Source organism: Cibotium barometz, chromosome 29 (genome assembly GCF_041138505.1).
Source record: "Cibotium barometz isolate CiBa-2024 chromosome 29, ASM4113850v1, whole genome shotgun sequence".
Lineage (NCBI taxonomy): Eukaryota > Viridiplantae > Streptophyta > Polypodiopsida > Cyatheales > Cibotiaceae > Cibotium > Cibotium barometz.
In genome coordinates this window covers 32,289,000-32,304,803 of record NC_141074.1, presented here as the reverse complement: position 1 = coordinate 32,304,803, position 15,804 = coordinate 32,289,000, and the positions used below count along the sequence as shown (strand labels likewise).

Here is a 15,804-nt window from a genome sequence, read left to right as displayed (position 1 = left end):
GTAATTACTAGCATAAGACCTATATTACTAGTGCTAACTAGCATAAGACCTACAACTTTGAGTGCTAACTAGCACGTGCAACACCTGTAGCTTTGAATGCTAACTAGCACCTATAGCTTTGAGTGCTAAAACTAATACTTATATAGCTATGAGTTCTAACTAGCACCTATAGCTTTTAGTGCTAACTAGAACCTATAGCTTTGAGTCCTAACTAGCATCTGCAACTTTGAGTGCTAACTATCACCTACACCTATGAGTGCTAACTGTGAATACCATGTGCAAATGTCTTTTCTAAAAGATGTTTACCACCAGATGCGGTCTCAATCCTGTGTCACCATGGAGCTTCATGTCACCATGGAGCTTCATGTCAATGCAAGTGCACAATTTATGTGTCACTTAAGTCTTTTTTTGTCTGTAAGCTAAAGAACAGATATATGTGTTGTTCTGAATACCATGTGCAAATGTCTTTTCTAAAAGATGTTTACCACAAGATGCGGTCTCAATCCTGTGTCACCATGGAGCTTCATGTCAATGCAAGTGCACAATTTATGCAGGTGATGGTAAAAACCAAGCATGTTTAGCTTCATTGCATACTTTAACAGGTATCACACACCTTTAAGAGTTAGCAATCTGTTCAAAATAGCTTGAGGGAGCCTTTCACCAGTGGGGGTTTCTGATGGGCACTTGCAAAGAGTGTGGCGTGAAGAAATTGGCTTGTTGCCTCCTTGAAAGAAACCAGGAAGGAAAGAGTATTACTGTGAAGGTTTTTGAATATTGGAGACACTTGACAAAAATTAGGGAAACAAGAAGAATAGAAAAGATAGTGGGTAAAGCAATGCAATGTCACGTTTCTTCTATTGTTGAAGAGCAAGCTCAAGTTTTTTATCTCGCATAACTAGCTTGCATGTTGGCAAGGTCTACAATTCAAGGAGTGTATTCTCAAGTTCCCCTGTTAATGTGCTTGTGTGTCAGTAGTGGACTTTGTAGAGAGAAATACACCTTTAAGGAGAAAAACATGATTTAGAGTATGCACTACCGTTCTATACAAGTGACAATATTGGTCCATATCTCCTACTATCATCAGCAAGGTAAAGTCATTAAAAGTTACCACTTATACATTTTAGATGATAGAGTCCATGACACATTCTTTGTTTAGCACTGTTCCTTACTGCATGCAAATTGGTTATAAGAATAAGGAATTACACCCAAAGGGCATTGGGTGTGGTCAGATGGGGCTACCTCATAGTTCAAGGCTTATAGATCCTTTTACTTTTGGCTTATGTCGTTATACATGACAATGTGGAAGATATGTTCAAGAAGGTTCTCTCATGAGAGAAGTTTGAAGCTTTTCGGAATGCTTTGGGCTTATTGCCATTTGGAGATTGATCACCCATAGGATTCTTGTACACATGTTTACATCATCAGTATAGGGGAAGTTTACCCATAGTGATGTGTGCACGTAGGGCTAGGCCGCTTTCTCTATCATTATGAGGTTTTATCCCCAAGCGTATGTATGTACTCTAATGGGTGTATATAAGTGACCTTATCATATCACTTCACTTGTACTTCATTCATTGTCATCAATCTACTTTGAGTGTTATACTTCTATCTGTATCTCCTTGCTTGCTGCAACTAGTCACCCCCGAGCATATGTATGTACTCTTATGGGTGTATATAAGTGACCTTATCATGTCACTTCACTTGTACTTCTTTCATTCTCATCTACTTTCAGTGTTGTGCTTCTATCTATATCTCCTTGCTTGCTGCATCTATGCGTGTCATTGAATCTCCACTCTAACAAAATTAATTCTGAAATAAGATTTGTACAAGGTGATGCATCCAGTGTGAGAAAACAAATTCTTAAACCAAACGGTGAAAAACCTCTTATCTATAAATATCTAAGTAAATTTAAAGGCATTTATAATTGAATTCACCACCTAAAATCTTAGAATTTGTAAACCCTAACAAAATCTTAGAATTTGAAGGCCTTTATAAGTGAATTAACCACCCGAAATCTTAGAATTTTCAAGCCCTAACAAATATCTTGGAATTTGAAGGCATTTTTGTAACTGAAGGAACCAGCCAAAATCTTAGAATTTTCTAGCCGTAACAAAACTTATTACACAAATGAGGTTATTCCCACACGTCCCGTGGCACTGATCAACTGAAAACCTATACCTAGTCCTACTAGAGGTGGATGCTTAATTTTATTTATGAGCCAATAGAGAGTTGGTTGTACATAGCTGGCTACCTAAGCTGAAGGTGCAATATACTTGCCACCCGCATAGTTGAGAGTTGTTTTGTAGAGGGGAAGATTGTTAGAGTAATAGTCCCGGAGGTATTCTCCAAAGATGACCTCTCTGAAGACGGCTGGGTTCTTCTCATTGCACAAGCCCGGGAGAGGGGCGATTTTGGTTTCTTCACTGGGACCATAGAAAGCAGCCAAGGAGGTCCTGGGCCTGTCCTTGTTGGCCACCACTCTGTGCTCCACGCTCTTGTATTTGGCATTCGTAAGGATCTATATTGGCAACAAGAGGGAGGCTGATCAGTTTATTAGTTCTGAAACACATTAACTTATTATTTACTGTCCAAAATTTGGTGCTGATATTCTCAATACTTAGAATCTAAAAGTTAATTTCTATAGCATTTATAAATGGATTAAACTTTCTCATGATAGCTTGCAAACCTCGATCTGGTCCGCCACGTTAATGACGAAGGCGTTGGGCTCGGGGTAGACAGCCACCCATTTGTCGCCCTTTTTGATCTGCAGGCCGGGCACCTCGTCGGGGAGGAGGATGGTGAAGCTGCTAACGTCGGAGTGGGCGCTGAGGGCAAACACCAGGCTGGGGTCAGGGCAAGGCGGGTAGAAGTTGATGGCTAGGACCAAACGGTCAAGCCCAGGCAGGGCAGCTTCCATGTACTCCTTGTTTAGCCCGAGACTCTCGAATATGGCCTCGTAAAGCAGCGCAGCGAGCTTATCAATGGCCACCTGGTACTCTTGGAGTTCCTCTCTGCAAATTACAACAATTAGGGTATCATTTATTTCCCAATTAGAAAGCGCTAATTAGCCTTAATCGGCCCACCTTAATCAAAGCAATATAGGGTTGGGCCCCGAGCTCACCTGAACACCCCCGGTGGGTTCTTGAAGCCGTCGCAAATGCCTGGGCGGCGCCGGACAATGAGCGCGTCCTTCCAGTCCTGGGCAGCGCCCTCCGCATTGTTGAAGCCCGTTGCAAAGGTGAGGCCGCTGTCCGCGTTGTGAGACGGCAGCAGCCTTTTCTCCGACGCCGGCAGCTCGTAGAACTTCCGGACGCCTTTCAAAATCTTGTCGATGTCTACGCCATGGTTCACCACCTGAATGCAAAGGTAATTAAGTATAAAAAGGGGTAGATTTAATTTTGTGTATTTCCTTCTCAACAAATTAGTTGGAATGTATACTACCTGAAAGAAGCCCCACTCCTCGCAGGCTTGGCCAATTTGGCTAACGATGTCCGTCCGGCTTGCACCCAGCAAGTCTGCGAGGTCGATGACTGGAATCTGCTCCTCGGTAGTCACTTTGTCAAGGTCAGCCCGCTCGTGGGCAGGTCGGACATACTTGGCAGGTACCTCTTTGATCCCCTGGTCCAGCATTTCCTTCACGCCGGTGACGTGATCCCGAAAGCTTCCGCCCATCACCGTGGGAGCCATTGGGTGGGTAGAGAGAGAGAGAGAGAGAGAGAGAGAGAGAAATAGAGAGACAGAGCGCGACTAGAGTGGAGGGATCTGCAGAGCGAAAGAACACAACACGACACAGAGAGAGAGAGAGAGAGAGAGAGAGAGCGAGCGACGTGCACAAGTAAAGAACACACTACACAGGCTTTAAATAGCCACTTTGTCCCTTCGTTCATTTACGCTAGCGGATCCCCACGCCAAGCCTGCTGCGCTAAATTTTTTTGGCTATCATTCACATCGACATACAAAGTTTGAGCTAGCATGAGTAGCGTGAGCCTTTAGCGGTATTAAATGCCCTACGTCTATTTCATTGAATCGAAGAAGGCGTTCATCACGCTTCTTCTTGTCAAGTTATTAATAACTATCCTCTCGTTTTTTTTTTCGTCGCTTTATGTTATAGGACTCACGATTGAGAGCACTCAAAACAGTGTTCGAAAAAAACCGGGTATAGTGTAATTTGCACTTGCAGATTTTTAAAATTACCTTCAAATTTGAAACTTAAGGGTACAAAAACCTGCAGATTTTGAGGGGTTGTAGAACAAAAACCTTTAAAATTTGAAAATTTTCTTTATAAATAATTTCACAATTTTTAGATGAAGGTTTTGTACTTTTTGGGAAAATAGTTTTTTTCGAACACTGACTCAAAATGTGCATTTTTGTATTACATTGAAAACCTTCAAACTATGCACGTGCGTACTTTCTTGTTGTGGTTATGCATATTCACTCTTAGAAATAAACTTTTTTCTAACCACTCTAAAAAAAATGACTTTCAAGCTCATCCGGTTTTTATTGAAAATGATTAGACTACTAAATTTCAAAAATGTAAATCTTTAAATTTGGGGCCAGCAACATTATATAACTGGTTTTTGTCAATTTGGGCCATGAAAATTACACTACAAGATATTTTTTTCCCTGGCACTAATGCATATTGACTATCTTCTTGTATGCATAACTAATTAATGCCCACTTTGATGCTAATGACCTTACAATGATGAATATGTATTGTCTAGGAGTCACCTTAACTTGCCTCATCCCTCTACCCTCTCCATGCTTCTTTGCCAGTCCAACCACTGCAACTCCCTTTTCCCCGTACCCTACGTGTACATAGCACAAGCATGAGAGAGAGTGTGTGTAAAAGAGGCTCGGCCACACCCTTATCTCCCAAATGCCTTATAGTAAGGGTCGAGTTAGCATCCCCTTCATTAGCGTCTACAAGCAACAAAAAATGATATGAATAGTGAAAGACATTAGCCATAGAGAGAGAGAGAGAGAGAGAAGGGAAAAGTTATAATTCAAACAAAGGAAATGGCATCCGAAAGATATATTGTGTACAAAGAGAGAAAATTTAGATTCTCGGGGCGATAACTATGTAAAAATCCCCCCATATTCCAATATCTTATATAAAGATAAGGCCTGAAGAGAATAGGTTCGTCGATGAGAAGGAAAGAAAGAAGATTTGTAGAGTTGTAGATAACTCCTGTATGAGCAGACAAAGGGCCTCGACAAAGCTTCTTGTATGCAAATATTTGAACTCCTCCTTTATGCCAATTTTAGGGATGTTCAACCTGAAGGAATGGGTTGCAAAGGAGCTTTGCTGGCCAACATTCGCAACACTTTGACACATGTCACAGTGCCCCGATCAAAAGATGAGATTTTCTTGAAGAGGTCATCTCTAATGATGCTAGTTAATGGTAATGGTTTCAATGGACATGGTGGCAATAGCAAATCTATCAGCTTTGCAAAGGTAGCAAAGGTTCTAGGTATCCACCAAAGAAACCTCTATGCAGCCAATGCTCACCTATAATTAGAAGAGGATGGAGTCTTTCCCCTCCAAACATGCCAAAGACAACAACCTTAAAGGAACATCATCACACATAAGGTTAACGATCTTGTTTCTGAATTTGGGATGCTGGAGACACGAGTCTAACCCAACAAAAAAGATGTTTATAGCAAGAGGATGGGGAGACATGCTGTTGTAAGGTATCCGATACATTTGCTTGATTAGCCTCAGGTTTGTACCCTACTTTTATTAAAACAAAATTAAAAGCACTCCTAGAGAACCTTAAGACACGCTCAAACTTATATAAAGTAGATTTTAAGTACTTTACACTGGCCCTAAAACACCTTTAACAGGTCTGATGCACTTTTAGGTGGTCTTACAAAACTTTCAATAATAGAAAAGAACTTGTAAGTATTTTAAAGTGATACTGAAGTACTTCCAACTTGTCCTAAAAACTTTCAATCATAGGTGGTCTTACAAAACTTTCAATAATAGAAAAGAACTTGTAAGTATTGTAAAGTGATACTGAAGTACTTCCAACTTGTCCTGAAAAACTTATACATGGTCCTAAATTACTTTACACTGGCCCTAAAGTATTTTTAATAGCTTTGAAGCACTTTTAGGTGGTCTTTAGAACTTTCAATGGCAAAGAACTTGTAAAAAATTTAAAGTGATACTAAAGTACTTCCAAGTACTTTAGTACCACTTGGAAAAACTGTAGTATTACTTGAAAATACTTACAAGTACTTTTGTGCCATTGAAAGTTATGTAGGACCTTCTAAAGTGCTTCAGAGCTTTTAAAAAGACTTTAGGGCCTGGGTAAATTACTTGAGGATCATGTAGAAGTACTAATACATGATCCTTAAGTAGTTTGCAAAGTCCATGAAGTACTTTTAATATCTCTAAAGCACTTTTAGGTGCTAGGTGGTCCTAAAGTGTTTATATAATATCATAAATAAAGTGATCTTGACGTACTTCCAAGTGGTCCTATAGAACTTATACATGATCCTAGAGTAATTTGCAAATGTCTTGAAGTACTTTCAATAGCTCTAAAGTACTTCTAGGTAATCCTAAAGTACTTTTAATATCTCTGGAGAACTTATATGATTTTCAAGTTGACCCTCAAGTTCTATCAAGTGGTCCTAAAGTACGTATATCTAATTCTAAAGGCCATGAAGTACTTTTAAGGGCTGGTCCTAAGTACCTACTAAGTGGTCCTAAAGTGCTACTTAGTGGTTCAAAAGTACTATTAAGTGGTCCTTAAGTACTACTAAGTGGTCCAAAAGTACTATTAAGTGGTCCTTTAGTACTTCTAAGGGCTGGTCCTAAGTACCTACTAAGTGGTCCTAAAGTGCTACTTAGTGGTTCAAAAGTACTATTAAGTGGTCCTTAAGTACTACTAAGTGGTCCAGGGTACTATTAAGTGGTCCTTTAGTACTTCTAAGTGGTCCATAAGTACTATTAAGTGGTCTTGAAGTACTATTAAGTGGTTCTTAAGTACTACTAAGTGGTCCAAAAGTACTATTAAAAGGTCCTTAAGTACTACTAAGTGGTCCAAAAGTACTATTAAGTGGTTCTTAAGTACTACTAAGTGGTCCAAAAGTACTACTAAGTGGTCCTGAAGTACTTCTAGGTGGTTTAGAAGTACTATTAAGTGGTCCTGGAGTACTTTTAAGTGGTCGAGAAGAAGTACTATTATAAGTGGTCCTGGAGTACTTTAAAGTGGTCTCGAGAAGAAGTACTATTAAGTGGTCTTGGAGTACTTTTAAGTGGTTGAGAAGAAGTACTTTTAAGTGGTCGAGAAGAAGTACTATTAAGTGGTCCTTAAGTAACACTAAGTGGTCCAGAAGTAACCCTAAGTGGTCCAGAAGTACTATTAAGTGGTCCAAAAGTACTATTAAGTGGTCCAGAAGTACTATTAAGTGGTCCTTACGTACTTCTAAGTGGCCTAGAAGTACTGTGACACAAAGTTGGGGTTTTGACTTCGGTCACTTCTTAGAATCAAAACACACTTGTATGAAACCTCACAGCCTCCTCACCTCCCTCTCTCTCCCTAGGTTAAGATAAAGATATACACATCAAAGGTGAGATCATAATTCATGGAAGGAAAGATGAAAGGCTCCAGAGAAGCAAGAATTCTACCAGTTTTGCAGCTCCAAACAAGTGGGCAATTCTTTGTTGGAAGAAAATCTTCCGGCTCAGAATTATGTGAACGAAAACATACAGGGAATGTTGGTAAGATTCATCTGTTCGAATTGGGCGATTTGGACAGAACATATTAAAGTAAAAGAATATAGCAATCACTTACAAGAGAATAAGACACATGGGATTTGCCTTTTGATAAGAGATTAGGAGGAATTAATCATTATTAAGAAGAAATAATAGCCAAAAGTCTATAAAAATAGAGATACACAGAGAATTGCAGTTCTAAATCCATATAGACTGTGCAAAAGAGGATTACATACAAGCGTAGAGCTTGAAGAGAGCTTCGCGCTTATATAAAAACTTTCAAAAACGGGCAACTGAGCGAAAAGTTATGAAGCATTTTACTACAAGACTATAAAACTGCCAAAATTCGCCTAAAAGTCAACAACTTTGGGAGAAATTTCGATCATCAATGAAGTAAAGGATTAAGAAATTAGTTATATGAGTGGAAAGAGAATATGAAGAGCTTCCTAGCCATATGATCAATTTTAGAAACCAATACTCGAGTGATGTGAGTAATTACCAATTGAAATTTGGATGTTAGACCACAAAAACTGCACTTCCCTCTCTTTGCATGAAACCTCCATTTTCACATAGCCTCTTGCCTCTCATCTCCTTCATGATTCAAGCTAGAGGGTAAGGGTTAATATTGCTCAGCGGACAATCGTAAACATTTACCTATGGTCCCCAAAATCTTTCCACATGCTCATTGTTAGGCAAAATTTTGTAAAGGTGTTTTGGGCTTGTGAACATATGGGACGCATGGCATGCAAAAAAGCTTTGCCCTGAATGCCCTGGCAGGTGTATAGAGTGGATGGCTTGGTAGTGGGCTAGTACATGCATGTTTTTTTGGGAAGCAGGTGCTTGAGGTTTGAAGTTTCTTTTTATTAAAGCTGTGCATATGACCTTGAGGAAGGTTGGTCTCCAATGTGTGGAAAGCTTGCGGAAAGTCTTTGATGTTGGTAGCCTTTGGGCTTTGATGTATGTATATTGGAAAAACAGGGTGGTTTTATGCTTTTTACGAGCTTTTGGTAATGCCTCCACGTGAAAATATTATGGGAACCCCAAATGTGATGATGGCTGGTCGATCTGGGGCTGATTCTGGATGCAGTCCATGGCGCTCCATTTTTAGCAAGCATGTGATGATCGGCAATGTATGGGTAGTGGCCATATTTGGTAAATTATGATATAGCTAATCGAGGACCTGCGGGCAGCTCTTGCGTTCATTTTGGAAAGGTGCCAGCACCACACATACTAGTGAAGCACGAGGGATCGCAGAGGGGCCCTCTTGGCATCGTGGGCGTAATGCATTAATGCCACCAGTCGGGATGTTGTTGTGGCCATCCTCCAGACTTTTCGAGACACTAACGTGGCTGGCAAAAGTTGACGGGCCAGTTCGCTGTAGTAGCAGGTGATGCCAGAGAGAGTTTTGGAGGTGTGTACCTGGTTGAGGTTGCTGCTAGTAGCGCAGCACTGGTGTGTTGCTTTGTCAAGCCGCCAGCTGGAAGATGGTGTGTTTCTTTAGCTTTTTCTATGCCATGAGTGATTGGGCGGCACTGCAGGGCATGGTGGTCGTGGCTATTGTAAATACATGATCGCTGCAGTTGTGTGGGCTTTTCTCAGAGTGTTTTTTTTGCTAGTATTGCTGCTACTACTGGTAGCAAGCAGAGCTGTGAAGTTTTGTAGGGCGCTGCTTTTCTCTCTCTCGTGATCAAACTGTTGTGGTTAGAAGAGGGTCATTGTGCTGTTTTTTCTGGTGTGGGTGGTGTGGTGAATTGTGTGAGAAGTGTTCCAGCCAGTGTGCTGGTGGTGCCCCAGGCTCGTGGTATTTCCAAGGCTGTTGGAAGGACAGCTATAGAGGCAGGGGATTCCGTGTTCGAAATTTCTGACAGCTTTTTGGTGCCCCCACTAAGGAGAGCTCGGATATTTTTCTTCGTTTACAAGGGTGTATGCCCTAGGAGTTGAAGGTTTCAGGGAAGGTGTTTTTTTTGGGATTTGAGGTGAAGCTTGGGGATTAAAAAGATGTCGTATCCAGAGTTTTTTGGTGGTCCTAATGAAGATGTAGCAGATTTTCTTGAAAGAATTGAGGTTGCATGCATAAGCAACCACATCAACGAGCCAGCATAGGTATTGCGGTTGCTGAGTATATGTTTGAAGGGAGATGCGAGGGCATGGTTTAAAACTTTTGTCGTTAAGGGATGTTGAGCCACGCATTCCAATGATCGAGGATGGATTGAAGACTGCACTTTTGAACAGGTTCAAGAAGGTTGAGGATCCAGATAGAGTTTGGCATGAAGTGCACGGGTTAACACAGGGCGAATTGAAGCCAATTGATGATTATGTAAAGAAATTCTTTGTGCTGTGGGAGACCTTGTGCAGGGCTTTGGGGGAGGATCAAGTGCCTCCGGACATGATGAAGAAGGATCGTTTTGTTGCAGGATTGAAAGGAGGCATTCACTGGAAGGTTGAACTAAAGAAGCCCAAATCTTATGAGGATGTTGTGGAGATTGCCAAATCAAAGGATTGGAAGTTGCAACGGATGAACCAGCTGGGGATGGTTCCAGTGGTAGTGAGGCCTAAAATTAGAAGGGTAGAAGCGGTACCAATGAGAACCGTGCTGGAAAGAGTGCAACCGACAGAAGCTCAAGTGAATAATGCCACACCACAGGGGATAAAGGTAGCACCTACAGCTATTACAGTTTCTGATGAAGGGCTTCAACAGGACATGAGGCAAATAGTGGATTGTATGAAGAATCTGAGTTTGAAAATGATAGGGAACACAGGTGGTGGACGTGGCCGAACCAAAGGTTATAATCAGGAAGGGGTTGAAGGTCAAACAGGCTATGGAAGTGGTCGTGGTTTTGGCAGGGGTAGACGGTTTATTCCTACATGTTGGAATTGTGGTGAATTGGGGCATATAAGTCCTGACTGTGATAAGCCGCCGCGAATGGGGGGTGATATGTATCCCTTACCCTCTCAGATTCCCAATAGGGCAAATGATTATGGAATTGAAATTAAAGGTGAAGCAGGGACCAGTGGGTTGACAAATGAGGAGAAGGGTAAAACTAAGGTGGTAAATGTAGTCACCCTTGAGAAGACGAAGGAGACAGAAGCTGATGTAATGCCTTTGGGAAAACGGACGCTACAGGAAAGGGAAGGCAGGGATGCTGCAGGGCCTAGCAAGAAGAAAGGTAAAGTGAAGGAAGGAGGGGATGTAAAGGTCAAGCAGAAGTGAAAGTCTCGTAGGAAGTTTCAAGTGACTGATTTTCCACTAGGGGTTGGGCAGGATAGCTACAATTTGCAGGAGGACATGGCTGGAAGGAAAGCTAATATTACTTTTGGACAATTGATAGAGTTAGCTCCCAAATTGAAACGTCAGTGGAAAAGACTTGTGAACCCGAGAGAGAAAGAGCCTGCCAGAGGAATAGTGATTGTTTTATCTGTTGAGGAGTTGCCTGATATATGTCCTATGGTGGATGTATGGCACAAAGGGAAGAATTTGGGAGAAGCATATATAGATGGTGGTGCAAAAATTTGTGTGATCACACTAGCAGCTGTGGAGAGGCTTGGTCTTCACATTACTGAAGCGTCTGGTTTCCGTATTCGGTTGGCCAATCACCAGAAGGTCAAATGCTTAGGTGTGATCAAGGAGTTAGAATTGCAAGCTTTTGATGTAAAGGTGCTTGTGGACTGTCATGTTTTGCCGGCAGGAATGGGTGCATTCCCCATTCCTGCCGTATTCGGTTGGCCAATCACCAGAAGGTCAAATGCTTAGGTGTGATCAAGGAGTTAGAATTGCAAGCTTTTGATGTAAAGGTGCTTGTGGACTGTCATGTTTTGCCGGCAGGAATGGGTCCATTCCCCATCATTTTGGGAAGACCATGGCTAAGAGCGATGAAAGTTGTTCAAGATTGGAGGAAAGGGGTCATTACTCTGTATGACAGGTGAAGGGACAAAAAGTAGTTTAATATGGATAATCAGAAGCCTATTGATGATGAAGGGAAAAATGAAGCTGATTCGAGTGTTGATGATACGACTAGTAGCACTACTACTAGTGAGGGAACATAAGACACTTCATCCAGTGAGGAGGATGCAGAGATGGCTGCCCTAGTTATTGATGAGGAAGTGCTTAGTGATGAGGTTGCCCAACAAGAAGAGGCCATACAGGAAGAATGCGAGGAAGTAGCGATTGATTTTATGACAGAGGATGCTCTTGAAGAGTATATGTTTTTTGAGGCAAATTTCCTTCAAGATCCTGATGTACGTCCTTTGGATGCTATGGTTGAGGTACAAGTAAATCATAAGTAGATGTATGCATGTGATGTGAAAGAGTATGCTTTTGAGTCTTTGGATGATGTGCCTTTGAGGGATGAGTGGGATATAGAAAGTCTGTAGGATGATGAACCTGAGTTGGAGTTGGATGATCAGATGTGCATTAATGTTAAGAAAGCCACAACCAGAATTGATGCTATGAAGGAGGAGCAACACCAGAAGTCTATGAATAATGTTGATGCTATGGATGAGATTATGAATGCTGTGATAGATGAATTTCTTATTGGCCTTGATAAAGGTGAGCATACAAGAACTGAGGTGGATGCTTTAGTAAATGTGTTTTTTGAAGGGGAGTTTGTTTTGCCTGTAGTGGATAGCTTTGATGGTGATGTTTCTTATGTTGATGGACAAGAAAGTGCTATAGCACAGCAGGCCTTTCTTGATTAAGCTTTCATCAGTTATTACCCTCAACAGGAATTCCTTCACTGGTTTTCCAATAATAGCGGTGACCACATCAGTTATTATGGAATTGAGATGAGGTGGGATGCTATGTATGTCAAGAGCTTTGTTTCCAAAAGTTCTTATATTATGGTGTGGAATGTGGGATGGCAAACTATGTCTTGGGAAAATGACAATGTTTCTTCGAACACATAGAATAGAGATGTTTTGGTTACCTTGTATGATGCAAACGTGGTCGTATGCTTTTTGTTGCTGATCATAAATGATTCAGCAGGCTAGGGGTTGGGCAAAGTATGTTAGGCAAAATTTTGTAAAGGTGTTTTGGGCTTGTGTACATATGGGACGCATGGCATGCAAAAAAGCCCTGGCACATGTATAGTGGATGGCTTTGGTAGTGGGCTAGTACATGCATGTTTAGCAGGTGCTTGAGGTTTGAAGTTTCTTTTTATTATAGCTGTGCGTATGACCTTGAGGAAGGTTGGTCTCCAATGTGTGGAAAGCTTGCGGAAAGTCTTTGATGTTGGCAGCCTTTGGGCTTTGATGTATGTATGTTGGAACAACAGGGTGGTTTTATGCTTTTTACGAGCTTTTGGTAATGCCTCCACGTGAAAATATTATGGGAACCCCAAATGTGATGATGGCTGGTCGATCTGGGGCTGATTCTGGATGCAGTCCATGGCGCTCCATTTTTAGATGATCGACAGTGTATGGGTAGTGGCCATATTTGGTAAATTATGATATAGCTGATCGAGGACCTGTGGCAGCTCTTGCATTCATTTTGGAAAGGTGCCGGCACCGCACATACTAGTGAAGCATGAGGGATCGCAGAGGGGCCCTCTTGGCATCGTGGGTGTAATGCATTAAGGCCACCAGTCGGGATGCTGTCATGGCCATCCTCGAGACTTTTTGAGACACTAACCTGGCCAGCAAAAGTTGACTTTCAGATCCTGGCCGCCCGCTACTCTGATGGTAGCTTCGCCAAGCGCACAGGAGACCTCGATTTTTTTTGGGTGGCCATCGTAGCTCATGTACGAAGTCGCCACAGTAGGGGGATCGGGCTGATGTTGATGACAACCGCTAGTTGGAGTTGTGCAGCCAGCCGGTAATACCAGTAGTCGGGCTGTTGTGAGAGGCGGCTAGTGATTAGTGATTAACAGCGGCATTCAGCAGGCAGATAGGTGTCTGAATTGAGGCACTGGCGATGATAGAAAGAGGGGGGGTACTTTTTGTTTTTGGCGGCTAGTTCGCTATAGCAGGTGATGCCAGAGAGAGTTTTGGAGGTGTGTACCTGGTTGAGGTTGCTGCTAGTAGCGCAGCACTGGTGTGTTGCTTTGTCAAGCCGCCAGCTGGAAGATGGTGTGTTTCTTTAGCTTTTTCTATGCCATGAGTGATTGAGCGGCACTGCAGGGGATTGTGGTCGTGGCTATTGTAAATACATGATCGCTGCACTTGTGTGGGCTTTTCTCACAGTGTTTTTTTTGCTAGTATTGCTGCTGCTGGTAGCAAGCAGAGCTGTGAAGTTTTACAGGGCACTGCTTTTCTCTCTCTCGTGTTGATCAGACTGTTGTGGTTAGAAGAGGGTCATTGTGCTGTTTTTTCTGGTGTGGGTGGTGTGGTGAATTGTGTGAAAAGTGTTCCAGCCAGTGTACTGGTGGTGCCCCAGGCTCGTGGTATTTCCAAGGCTATTGGATGGACAGCTACAGAGGCAGGTGATTCCGTGTCCGAAATTTTCGACACTCATTATCGCTAAAACCATTGGTACCTCCAAAGGAGGGTGGCAATAAGGCAAGGGCTACCTTGAGAAGTCACAGGCCTACCAAGATAGTAACTCCTTATCCCACTTATCATAAATCATCAAAGAAGTCCAAAATTGAGCTGAGCATGAGGAGCTAATGCTAAATGAGACATTCACATGTAAAGAGAGTGTTTGAATAAGGGTTTGAAGATAAGAGAATGGCAATGACACAAAATGCTCAATTGAGAAGGCTCATTCCTTGATTTGAAAGGAAGAGGAGGACTCCTTTTATAGGTGGAGAATCACCCTTTTGTTACAAATTACAACATAAAAATCTTCAACCCTTTAGTGACATAAGGGTAGATGTCACCATCAATTGTTCTCTTAGGCTAAGTCTTCTATTGGTTATTAAATTGAAGACTTTTTGACTTTGAAAGTGTGATGAGATAATAGCCAAGTCTAAGTGACATGTAGGTGGAGATCCCACTTACACATGGCGTAATTCTCCTCTTCCATGTAGGCATTCTAGAAGAATCTTTCCCAATTATGCACCTACACACACTCCTCCACATGCCTTCCACACTCCCCAACTTGTAGCCTTATGGTGAATACTATATTAATAATATAATTAAAATCCATGTGAGCATGAAGGCCCACTTTTATTTTCCACTTTTATTTTCCACATCACTAGCCTATCTACCATACGAAAGTATTTATCAAGCATACTTGTGGCATTTATAATGTGTGCACCCTAAATCAAGTAAACCATTATATTTGAAGATAGAATGTTGTTATCAAGGTAGCCGCCAAGCCGGCGTATCACCATGCTGTTATTCCATTATGGGCGCCATAATCTTTTTGGACAAGCTTCCACCTTATTACCACTGAGAAACCATCAAAATATGCACAAAATTGAAAATCAAAGATATCAATTTTTCATGTCACATCTTCCCCCCCCTCCGAGCAGATCCTACATGCTTGTCTTGGGGATCTGCTGGCCATGGTGCTCGAGGGTAAAATATCTTTAGCCGTCAGTACTCATTGGCACGTCTGGGAACCTCCTGGCCACTTGCATCCTCTAGAAGATAGGTGTTATTTTTGAACTTTTGCTTTATCTTGAAGGGGCCTTCCCAGCGTCGAAGAAACTTCTTATCTAGTTGTTTCTCCACACGGCCATCATACCTCATGACTAAGCTTCCTTGCTTGAGTTCTGGCTTCTTCTTCTTCTTCTTCGTGAGAGTGTCATTCCTTGCCTTGCGCCGTTGTTGTGCAGCCTCCAAATTTTGAAGTGCCTGAAGTTGCCTCTCATCCAAGGTCTCCAGTTGTACTAGGCGTTGGGCATGTGTTTCTTCTTCATTATTCAAGCATGCAAAAGATGTGTGAAGGCTTGTGATTTCCAATTCTATTGGCAAAATAGCCTCCATTCCATAAACTAACTGAAAAGGTGTGAAACCAAGAGAGAGTTTGTGAGTTGTCCTATAGGACCATAGGACCTCTGGCAAATGCACATCCCACTTTCTCTTCATAGGATCCACTAGCTTAGACAAAGATCCACAAAGTAGTCCATTAGTTTTTTCTACTAAACCATTACATTGGGGATAATAGGGAGTTGACATAGCATGCTTTGTTTTTAATTTCTGCA

At 41.9% G+C, this 15,804-nt stretch overlaps 1 protein-coding gene across 1 annotated transcript; it reads right to left on the bottom strand.

Moving 5' to 3' along the window:
• Window positions 1–2,047: 2,047 nt before the first annotated feature.
• LOC147622062 (flavanone 3-dioxygenase 2-like) lies at window positions 2,048–3,741 on the bottom strand. The gene is made up of 4 exons (XM_086823136.1): window positions 3,442–3,741; window positions 3,122–3,354; window positions 2,687–3,011; window positions 2,048–2,518 (listed from the first exon to the last, which is right to left on the bottom strand). The coding sequence occupies exons 1-4, from the start codon at window positions 3,685–3,687 to the stop codon at window positions 2,252–2,254; spliced, it is 1,071 nt and encodes a 356-aa protein (XP_086679262.1). The 5' UTR covers window positions 3,688–3,741; the 3' UTR covers window positions 2,048–2,251.
• Window positions 3,742–15,804: the final 12,063 nt, after the last annotated feature.